Source organism: Saccopteryx bilineata, chromosome 7 (assembly GCF_036850765.1).
Source record: "Saccopteryx bilineata isolate mSacBil1 chromosome 7, mSacBil1_pri_phased_curated, whole genome shotgun sequence".
Classification (NCBI taxonomy): domain Eukaryota; kingdom Metazoa; phylum Chordata; class Mammalia; order Chiroptera; family Emballonuridae; genus Saccopteryx; species Saccopteryx bilineata.
The window spans coordinates 103735148-103745766 of NC_089496.1; the positions used below are offsets into that span (position 1 = coordinate 103735148).

The window sequence follows — 10619 nt, forward strand, 5'->3', positions numbered from 1 at the left end:
CTCCCCGCTTCTCCCCATTACCTGGTCTGTGGACCCATCCCCAGCCTCTGTGTCGGCTGCTGACGGTCCATAGCTAACCCCCATTACGGAGAACAGCCGCCCACTGGGGAGGCCACCTTGCCGGGAAGTGGTATCCCTCCGCCGCAAGGGCAGCCCACAGGCACTGATGGACGGGGACGGGCCATTAGGAGGTGAGCCCCTTCACTTGAAGGGCAATTCACAGCGCCAGGCTCTTCCTAGCTAGGCTCTTTCCCTTTGATGTTGGCTTTCCTCCCTCCCTCCCAGATCTTTCCAGAACTGCACATCTTTATAAACCATCCCACAAACATGGAGACACTGCTTCCAGGAACCCCAACCTAAGACACCACCTACTGTGGTCATGCCCCGAATCTTGCCTTGGTCAGGATCGGTAGGGCCCTGAGCTCAGCCGCGCCCACTATTGCTGAGTGAACAGCTCAGCAGCTCTCTGACACTCCATGGTTAAAACCGGTCCCAACCCCTCAACCTCCGTCTTCTCTGACAGCCCTCCCTTCCCACCTCCAGATCTCTATATACAATGTCTAGGCGTTAATTCCATGGGCACCTTGACACCGAATGTCTAAAAAGGACCCATTCTGCTAAATGTGACATCAGGAAACGTCTGATTTGCCATGACTAAAGGACCAAATGAGCAACATGACACACAATACCTGCCCTCACTACCTTCCTCACCCTACGCCACCATCCCTGGCACCCTCCCTCCCCCTTACCCCAACAGTCACCAAGTCCTGTCAAACCCGCCACCTGCCACCTACACTCCCCTCCATCCCCTCGGGCTGGCCTAAGTTCTCCCCAGTCCTGCCCTGGCCACTGAAATGACCCAACCAGCCTGTCCTCAGCCTTGCCTTTCCACTTGCCAGTCCTCATATGTAGATTTGCACATTTCTTGCTTAATGTCACTGTCCCTTGCTCCCTAGACTCGAACTCAAGTCCCAACCGCAGTGTGTCTCACAGGGCCATGTGCAAGCAGGTCCAGCGCCCTCTCTGCTGTCATCATTCTGCTGCTGGACCTCCACCGGCCAGCCCAGCCCAGCCCACTGCTAACCCCCTGCTGTGCCCCAGTGTCACACTGCTCCTTGGCCTGGACCCTCTTGCTTCAGTAGCTCACAGGAGCAGTGAAGTTGTGATTACCCTTAGGCATTACACCCCACGTTGTCCCTGCCACGAGGCCCGGCCTGACCTTCCGCAGGTGATCGCATCCTCACCTGAGCCTCACTGCGCACAGAATGCCATTCGGGCCCTTACTGCGTTCCACAGGTCGTCGGGACCCACATCGTGCACACTACCTGGTAACACGAGTGGCTGTTCTGATCAGGTCTGTCAACACGTCCAAGGAAAAATGTCTACATCAAATCACAAACCGGTTTGTACTAGTCTTCCACACTGACTCAGCAACAGTCACCGCTTTGTGTTGAGGTCATGTGTGAGGCAATATGGCAGACACTGCCCGCTGGTCACCGACATGTATCCCCTCTTCTTCCTGGGAACAGCCAGTCCCACTTTGCAGCCTCCTGGGGGGTGTGGTGGGGGGTGAAGTAACCAAGTTCCGGCCGTGCAAGCATGTGGGAGGACTTCCGGCTGCCAGGTCAGACCCAGGACTGCCCACCGGGCCCTTCCATGCTCCTTCCCCACAGGTGACTGAGACGGGGCACTGGAGTTACGGGGCAGAGGTGAGAAAGCTGCTGTCGGCCGGGGTCTCAGAGTGACCACATGGAGCACAGCCCCATTGGTGGGAACATCCTCCTCTGTCCCATGAGCAGAAATCGAATCTGCTGAGTTCGAGGTGGCAGCAGTGGGCACATTTCCTGCAGTAGGTCACATCACCTGAACATGGGTGGCCCTGTGACACAGCCATTCTAACATGAGGACATGACGATAGAATCTAAGAAGAACTACATAGAAAATTACTGAGGCCTGACCTGTGGTGGCGCAGTGGATAAAGCATCGACCTGGAAATGCTGAGGTCGCCGGTTCGAAATCCTGGGCTTGCCTGGTCAAGGCACATAGGGGAGTTGATGCTTCCAGCTCCTCCCCCCTTCTCTCTGTCTCTCTCTCCTCTATCTTTCTCTCTCCCTCTCTCTCCTCTCTAAAAATGAATAAAAAAAATTACTGAGAATTGTGCCAAACAGTTGCATTCACTCCTCTCTGACCCTGTCTCTGAGACTAAGGAACAGGAGAAAGTCCAGGGGTCAATCCCCCTCACTGTGAGGGACACAAGCAGTCTGTCACTGAGTGAGTGATGGCAGCTGGCCACCCTGCTAGAAAACTCCACACCCTGGAGACTGTACATGTGACCAAAATGTTTAAGTCTAGGTTACTTATTTTATTATATATAGGCCATTTCTTTGTATTTAGCACTGAATAAGTCACTGATGTTCTAAAAGCCTCCTTAAGTAATCACGTCCTTAAGTAATCACGTTGTCACAACATGGTTTACATCTATTTCCCATCAGACTGTGCTTATCCATCTTGGTGTCTGCAGAGGTTTGCTTGGCGTTTAACAAATGTTTCTCAGATATTATGTAGAAAGGAATTCAAAAAATGTGGCTTCATTGTTTCCCTATTCCGGTGACATTCATAATTACCTCTAGTATCACCCACATTACACATGAAAAGTTTTTATCCTGGGCAGTCATAATTGTCTGCCATCCCCTCAAACAATAAAACATTATGGGCTGAGGCACATTCAGCCTGAAGATGAAGCGATGTATTAACTTCTTGATCAAATGCCAGCACTAACAGATGAATATGAAACAGACACCAGTAATTACAGCTTGTACTGTAGCTGCTGGTTTCCAAACCTTTCAGTTCAATGAACAAGTAATAACTGGACGAACACACCCTTGAGAAATTAGAGGTGGGGAAAGATTACCTCACTCCATACCTGTCACACGGAAGGCCCCCTGCAGCAATTCAGCGAGAGGGAGCCCACGGGCTCAGGAGGGGAGGACGGGGCTTCCAGGAGGCCGACGCGCAGGCGCAGGAGGGGACCTGGCACAGGAGCGCCCAGAGTCCAGGCTGCTCTCGGGGACCACCCTCCCTTCCCCTTTCAATCCGTCTGCTCTGTGCCTCCTTAAGAAACCCGGTCTAGGTATAAAAGGCACATACATACCTAATTTAAAAGTTTTATGCTTTTCTTCACTTAAATCTAAGGGGTTACTAATACTAATAAAAACATAATTATCCCTCAGCTAATTCTTGATTTTACAAGCACCTCTGAAAATGCAGCATAAGGCCTGGCATTTAATGGGCATTCCCATCAAACACCTGTAATTATGTTCCCGGTGTCAAGATGACAAAGCCAGCGTGGCATGGAGCTCCTCTGCCTGCACCTCGTTATCTGGAGGAAGTGTAGCTAAATGGACATGTATCTCCGGCACACACACCAGGGACTAGGAGACCCTGGTGAAGACGCCACCATTTCACCTTAGCAGAGGGCACACGGTGTGGCCCCTTCCTAAGTTTCTTCACGGGCATCCTCACCGACAGGCTGCCTGCTGTGTTCTCCCACGGAGTCAAGAACCGCCTCCCCAGTAAGTCTGCAGGCCGATCGCAGCTACAGCACTGTGGATGCGAGGGGGCTATCTTTCTTATAAGGTGAGTAGTGTGGAGGGAGGGTAGAGTAACAAAGAATAAAGAAGGCAGCTCTGCTCATCTCATCGAGATCTACAGAGAACTCGCAGCTCGCACGTGGAATAGGGTCATGTCTTGTTGTCCCAGCAATCTACAGAGGTCCAGGACAGATATGCATTAATAATCTTTTGCTAGTTCACAGACATTTACTCTAACAGAGACTCTGCTTTCTAACTCAGTTTCTCACTAATTTAAATCTGAAAACCAAGAAAGATGCTCTGATTACTTCATGATAAAATTAATTCCCTGAAATGCGGTGCCCTGGGTCGTTAATGCCGTAGACTCTTCAAAGTACTTTCAGACCAGGCGCCATGTTAGAAGGCACTGATGCCACAAATACCAATCTACATTTGGTTCTAGGAAAAGATTTTCGTGTACACATTTTGTCCAAATATTACTATTTGTTTCATGAAAGTGAGAGCTAAGACTTTAGCAGAGTGTAAATTTTAAGCCAATGAATAAACAGTTGGCTTGAAAAAAATATTAAACTGACATGAAAAGCATTTCTGCTCTGCCAGATACTAAAAATAAAAATGACTTTTGCCAACATGGAAACCCTTGAGCTGTTTCGTTGGTTCTGAATCTGACGACTAGGTTTCCTGGGTTCCTTTCCCAAATGGAGTCCGTCAGACACCACTTGTTTCCTAAACTTTACTTCTTAAAAAAGATACACAACTGGAATCTTATTTAAATAGCACCCTCATACAATAATTGTTATAGTTTAGCAATACATACATTTTTTAAAGTGACATCTTTACCTAGCAAATGAGAATTTGGACATTTTGAAAATCAATCTTCATAGTTTAAGAATTCAAACTTATCAGAGTAAACAATAAGGTAAATTATTAAAGTATTTAAAAGATAACAATCCAGGCAAAAGGTATCAGGGTAATCAATAAGATTTTTAATGTGAGGTTCTAAGCTGTTACTCGAAGTTCAATTAACATTTTATTCTGTCGTTGGCCTGCCCCTCCCTTAGCTGTCTCTCTAAAAAAAATAAGTACGTTTCAAATACAGAGCTGGAGATTTATGGTCAGTTGCAGAAACCTGTTTGACTACTGATTTATAGTTTTGGCCAAGGTATTTAACTCTGTCATCAGAACTAATTATAGTAAACCTGAGATTATATATTCAAACTCTCCTTTCGGTGAAAGAAAGAGAATGTTCTGCTGAAAATCAGAAACATCCCGCGGGCTCCCAAACAAGAACGAACTACCAACTTGACTTTCAGAACCAGTGCCGTAAAGCTCAAAATTACTGTTCTTTAGTGAGTCGTTCTGGCCTGAAGTACTTAATAAATCATTGTTACATTAATGCCATACTGATGGCCTGAAACATATTAATCTCGGTTAACAATAACTGACATTTACATTACTAATCTAAGTCAGGCATTCTGGGGATAGTAAATGCACATGTCAAAGCTTCAGGAACTGAAGTTATTAACTGACCCAAAAGGAATCCCTATTATGCTGTGATCAGATGAAATTACTATAATTCCGAGGTATAATGTTCCCATTTTATTGCTCTAATGAGGAAAATGTCCAATTCGAATTAAAGCTGATAAAATAATACTGGTTCCAAAGGACATGCCAACAGGGCAAATCCAAGACAACAGGTCCCTTCCTTTCCTCAACCCCCAACCCCACCCCTCTGCTATACCAAGTTTGGGAGCTTTTTACAACCTAGGTCTCCAGAGTGGGACTTACGAGATGTGGCTCCCCTTGCTCATATGCGTCCCCTGCTACATCTGATTTTGCCATACTGCCTCCTACTCAGTTCACCTGCCCATCCCATTCAAAGGCAGGGCCGAGTGGGCAGGCTGAAGAGGGGCTTTGACCTTTGACGACCGGGCTTCCGGTCAGAGGCTCCCAATCAGACAGACCCAAAGGGAGGCCCCCTGGCAAGGCCTCAGCATGAGAAGACTGTTGAGTCGGCCCGCAGGGGTCTCTAAGTGCTCTAAGGAAGTGGACAAGGAGAAGGAAAATGAGGCGCAGGCTGCGGGCACATGCCCATCATGGGACCCTGTGCTGAGAATCTATCCTTCCCCTGCTCAGAGACCATGTTCCAGACAAAACCACTGGACTGCGGGGCAGATTTTTTAAGTAAGGTTTTGGTACTATAAAAGTTTGTAGTTGGCCCTGACCAGTTGGCTCAGCGGTAGAGTGTCGGCCTGGCGTGCAGAAGTCCCGGGTTCGATTCCCGGCCAGGGCACATAGGAGAGGCGCCCATTTGCTTCTCTACCCCCCCCCTTCCTCTGTCTCTCTCTTCCCCTCCCGCAGCCGAGGCTCCATTGGAGCAAAGATGGCCTGGGCGCTGGGGATGGCTCCTTGGCCTCTGCCCCAGGCGCTGGAGTGGCTCTGGTCGCGGCAGAGTGATGCCCCGGAGGGGCAGAGCATCGCCCCCTGGTGGGCAGAGTGTCGCCCCTGGTGGGCGTGCCGGGTGGATCCCGGTCGGGTGCATGCGAGAGTCTGTCTGACTGTCTCTCCCCGTTTCCAGCTTCAGAAAAATACAAAAAAAAAAAAAAGTTTGTAGTCACCTATTAGGATTTTAAAATGAGATGTTGCAGGTAAGCAGTATATGATTGTGTCTATAAGAGGCAACAGGGGATATTAAATCACAAAGTATAAGATTTTCCAATACATGATCTAGACACCTTTCCGTGATGAAGTCTGTAAATAGTAAACAATCTCCTAAAATCCCGCTTTCTCTATACTGGCTTTTCTCACCTAAGTGCAAAGCAATATACTATTTTTGTTCTCTTAAATAGCAACTTACTGATTCCAGAACATAGATAAAACACTAAATATGCCACCAATGAATTAGTAAAACTTTCTTTACTGTAAATCAAAAAATAACAAAATAATAGAATTATACCCAGGATTCATTTCCTATGTTCCTAAATTTATATTATCAGCCCAGAGAACGTTTCTAGCAGATTAGCTAGAAAACCTCTGACGACAGAAGGAGGAAGATGAACTGATGAAAACCATGATTGGCAGTTTTCTACCTCCACTGGGCACCATGGAGGGAGGTGCCAAAGAACCAAAGGCCTGCTGTAGAGTCAGCACATCCAGCTGTGTCTCGTTCCCAGCTGGTCAGATGATTTCTCAAAGCCCCTTCTACTGAGAGCCATGCACACCCAGCTAATGAAATCGACAGTCCTCTCTGGGCTCATGACGCATCCATCTTTTAAGGAACAATGGCAAAGAGAAGTAAAAACAATCGAACCATATTCTTATAAGGTTCAAAGTTCTATTGTCTTGAGTTATAACATTCTAATATATGTCATCACACCATTGTTTCTTCTAAGAATCATCTTACAATTTAAAGAATGACTTGACTGAGAGAGACATTCAGGAGACATTTCCAGGCAAAGCTGAATTTAAATCATCCTCCAAACACTACATTCTGTCCACTTTTTATTGCAATATTTTATCTGAAGGTACACTAAAACTAACCAATTGCTTTTACTATGTGACTGTCAAGTATCAGCTCTACTGCATCCAATAAAGAACCAATAATTACTTTTAAAACAGTATGATAAAGTCACTTGCCAAGGCAGTATCATTTGAGACTTTTTTACCCTTTTGACTAATCTATTATAAACAAATGCCAATCTTAAAAACACACTTCTAGAACAGGTGCAGTTATACAGAGTACAGATAAGAAAGTACAAGGGGCTCATCGGCTATACTATACCAAATGGAAGGTAAGTAAAACTGATTTTATTCTGCAGGTCTCCGTAAATAGATAAATAAAACCCTACCTTCCCTCCTGTATGTATGCTTAGATTCCTTATATTATACAAATAACAGAACACTCCATTCCATCCACTTCAATAGGATGCACTCTTTAGAAAAAGACTGATAACCCCAAAATTGTATGCTTCTTTTTTCTTCTATCAATTTCCTGACATTAGGCACAGCAGGAATAGTTTTTCAATCAATTGAGCAACCGAAGACTCAAGTAAAAACTCGAGAAAAAACACAATGTCTTGAAGAACTCAGGTGAGTTACATGTATCCCATGTTGCTTTTGGTTTCCCATCTCTTCTTTGCCTCAAATCTAAAACAAAGAACATAAAAACCTCAAATTATTCCTAAAATACTTTACTTAAGTAACATATTTACTAAGCGCCAAAGTAAAACAAGCTTACATTTTCACATACTCCATTGATTACAAAATAATCAAACAAGAACAAATGCCTTCTTATTTATAATCTGATAAATATTCGGAACTGATACAAAGAACAAAATAACAATTACACACAAACTGGATTCATAAAATGTGTCACAGGATTTGTTAATTTCTACGAAGTTAGTAGAATTACTACTGAAACCCTTAAACCATGAAGTCAGTAGAATTACTACTGAGAGTCTTAAACTATGAAGTTAGTACAGCGGTTCTCAATCTGTGGGTCCGATGGCTTTAGGCGACCCCTATGTTTTGGTCGTTCGACCCCCGCCGGGGTCTCGACCCACAGGTTGAGAACCGCTGAGTTAGTAGAATTACTACTAAAAGACTTAACTTACCCCCAAGCAAGTTTCTTCTTTTTTCGAGCAACCTGTGAGTTCTCAGCCTCCTTTTTGGCTTTTACAAACTTATGGCAGGCAATCGCTTTGGCAATTTTTACACCAAGCTAAGAATTAGAAAGAAGAAAAAGTGAAAATAAATATTCTAGCTCATACAAGAATACAAATACTTGAGAACTTGGGGGTAAGAAAGCTGTGACCAGAAATGAGAGGTTCTTGTGCTCAGGACTCCTTGAACAACCAAAGTCCAGGGGCTCCACAGACGTGACCCTCACTGCCCCTACCTCCCCCAGCCCTCCACCCTGGCTGTCCCTGACTCCTGGATGGAAATCCTCCCCATGCTGAGGCCCCTCGGGACCCACAAAGGTTGTGACGAAGGTCTGCAAGCCATTTCAGCATTTCAGAAGGCCAAAGGGGAATTTCCCCCAATAAGACCTCAGACTGACACACATCAGGTTTCTTTGCTCTGGGCTAGAATTACAGCAACTCAGCATGCTCACAACAGTTATCTCACACTGATCAGACGCTCTGATTAACAGTCATAGATGTGATTAATAAAACATTGGAAAGCTAATTACTCCTTCATAACCGTACTCTGTATGATGGCAACAGCCTTGAATTCACTGATAGAAAAAAGACTATAAGGGGTGCTAAGATGAAAAGGGTGGGGACCAGAACCAGAGTACCCAGTCCTCCTCCGCTGGTCCCTCTGTTCACGCCCCTCCTTACACCTACCTGCCAGTCCTGCACGGTCCAAGTGGGACGAGTCCTACAGCAGCCTGGTTTCTGTATCTCTCCAGCTCCTTGGCCCCTACAGTTCCCACTGCGTTACCCAGCTCGGCTGCGGGCTGCCCGGGGCAGTGTCTCCAGCACCCGTATGGCCATCTAGTTCAGGGCGCTCTGATTTTACAATGCCCGTCTTACATGGATGGCTCAAAAGTATCTGCTAAGAACCCAGGCTAAACGAGAAAGGCTGAAGCCCTTTCTGGCATTTCCTATCTTTCCCATCCTATCAGTGGGCAGATTACGGAAGACAAGAAAGGTCTGGAAGACCCTTCAAGTCAACACAGTAACGCCCAAGTTTTAGGCATCGTTCGCCAACAGCGAGACTTCTTCCGGGTTTTCCTGGAGACAGTCCTTCAGGACGACACACACAGGAGCAGGAATCAAGCTCCGCTCGGTTTCTAAACGAGAGCAAGGATGAGTCTGATTTTTCAGCCCAGCACAGAGTGGAAACAAAAGGAAGCCACCTGCCAGTGAAACCCAGGTGCTGACCTGGTCGGCACCCCAGGAAAGCCACTGAAAAGAGGGCGGCCAGCTGTGACCTGAGAGCCCACTGAGAAGGCAGACTGGCCCGTCTCTCCTCCAAGCTCAAACCAGCCCTGGCGGTGCCCACTGCCGGCGTCTTCTTTCCTCACGGGGACAATGTGCACTCCACAAATATTAAAAAGTCACAAACACAGTGTGTGCCCGGCACTGGTCTAGGGATGCTGGAGAGGGCACTGAAGAAAGAGAGTCGCTTTCAAATTTCAGGGCTGTTTTACTGCTTTGAGACTGGACCTGTTCTCTTTTTATTTCCAGTCCATGATAGGGAAGTTCATCTTAGTCAACTAAAAAGAGGCTAACACTAAAAGAGCTGGAGCATGACCATCCAAAGAGTATATGAAACCGTGGAAGGACGCTGTGGTACAACTGCGCAGTCAGAACGGGTCCCCGCCCACTGAAAAACAACTCACTGGTCCTAAGTGAGAAATCAGGTTGGCACCTGTCGGGTCAGGCCAGTCATAACTGCAGCATCAAACACACTCCACAGCTCATTAGTGGAACTGTTATTTCTGGTTTCACTAAGTCAGCGGCGGATGGGCAGGCTCTCCCCCACCTTGTGGTGCCAGCACCTTGACAAATGGCTTCCAAGGCGAGGTCACTGTGGCGGGGGAAGACACAGTGAGAGTCTCATCCTGGCTCCTAAAAGCTTCAGTCCTGACATGACACATGTCATTCCTGCTCACGGCGCTCTGGTCAGAACCACTCACAGGCTTCCTCCCCAATGCAGGCGGCTGGGAACACAGGGGACTGCAGAGTACCCGGGGCAGCATGTGCACCCAGTAAACGGCCTCCTGCCATAAAACACAGCCTGGCCGGTTGGCTCAGTGGTAGAGCGTCGGCCTGGCGTGCAGAAGTCCCGGGTTCGATTCCCAGCCAGGGCACACAGGAGAAGCGCCCATCTGCTTCTCCACCCCCCCCCCTTCCTCTCTGTCTCTCTCTTCCCCTCCCGCAGCCGAAGCTCCATTGGAGCAAAGATGGCCCGGGCGCTGGGGATGGCTCCTTGGCCTCTGCCCCAGGCACTAGAGTGCTCTGGTCGCGACAGAGCGATGCCCCGGAGGGGCAGAGCGTCGCCCCCTGGTGGGCAGAGCGT

At 47.3% G+C, this 10619-nt stretch overlaps 1 protein-coding gene across 5 annotated transcripts in view; it reads right to left on the reverse strand.

Moving 5' to 3' along the window:
- Positions 1 to 4555: 4555 nt before the first annotated feature.
- The window catches only part of FAM204A (family with sequence similarity 204 member A), a 33456-nt gene continuing 27392 nt past the window's right edge, over positions 4556 to 10619 (reverse strand). For all 5 annotated transcript variants that reach the window (XM_066239128.1, XM_066239130.1, XM_066239127.1 and 2 more), the window contains exons 7-8: positions 8204 to 8310; positions 4556 to 7736 (exon numbers count right to left, since the gene is read on the reverse strand). In XM_066239128.1, coding sequence (XP_066095225.1) covers positions 7685 to 7736; positions 8204 to 8310 — 159 coding nt within the window. In that variant the 3' untranslated portion in view covers positions 4556 to 7684. The remainder of the gene's footprint in view (positions 7737 to 8203; positions 8311 to 10619) is intronic.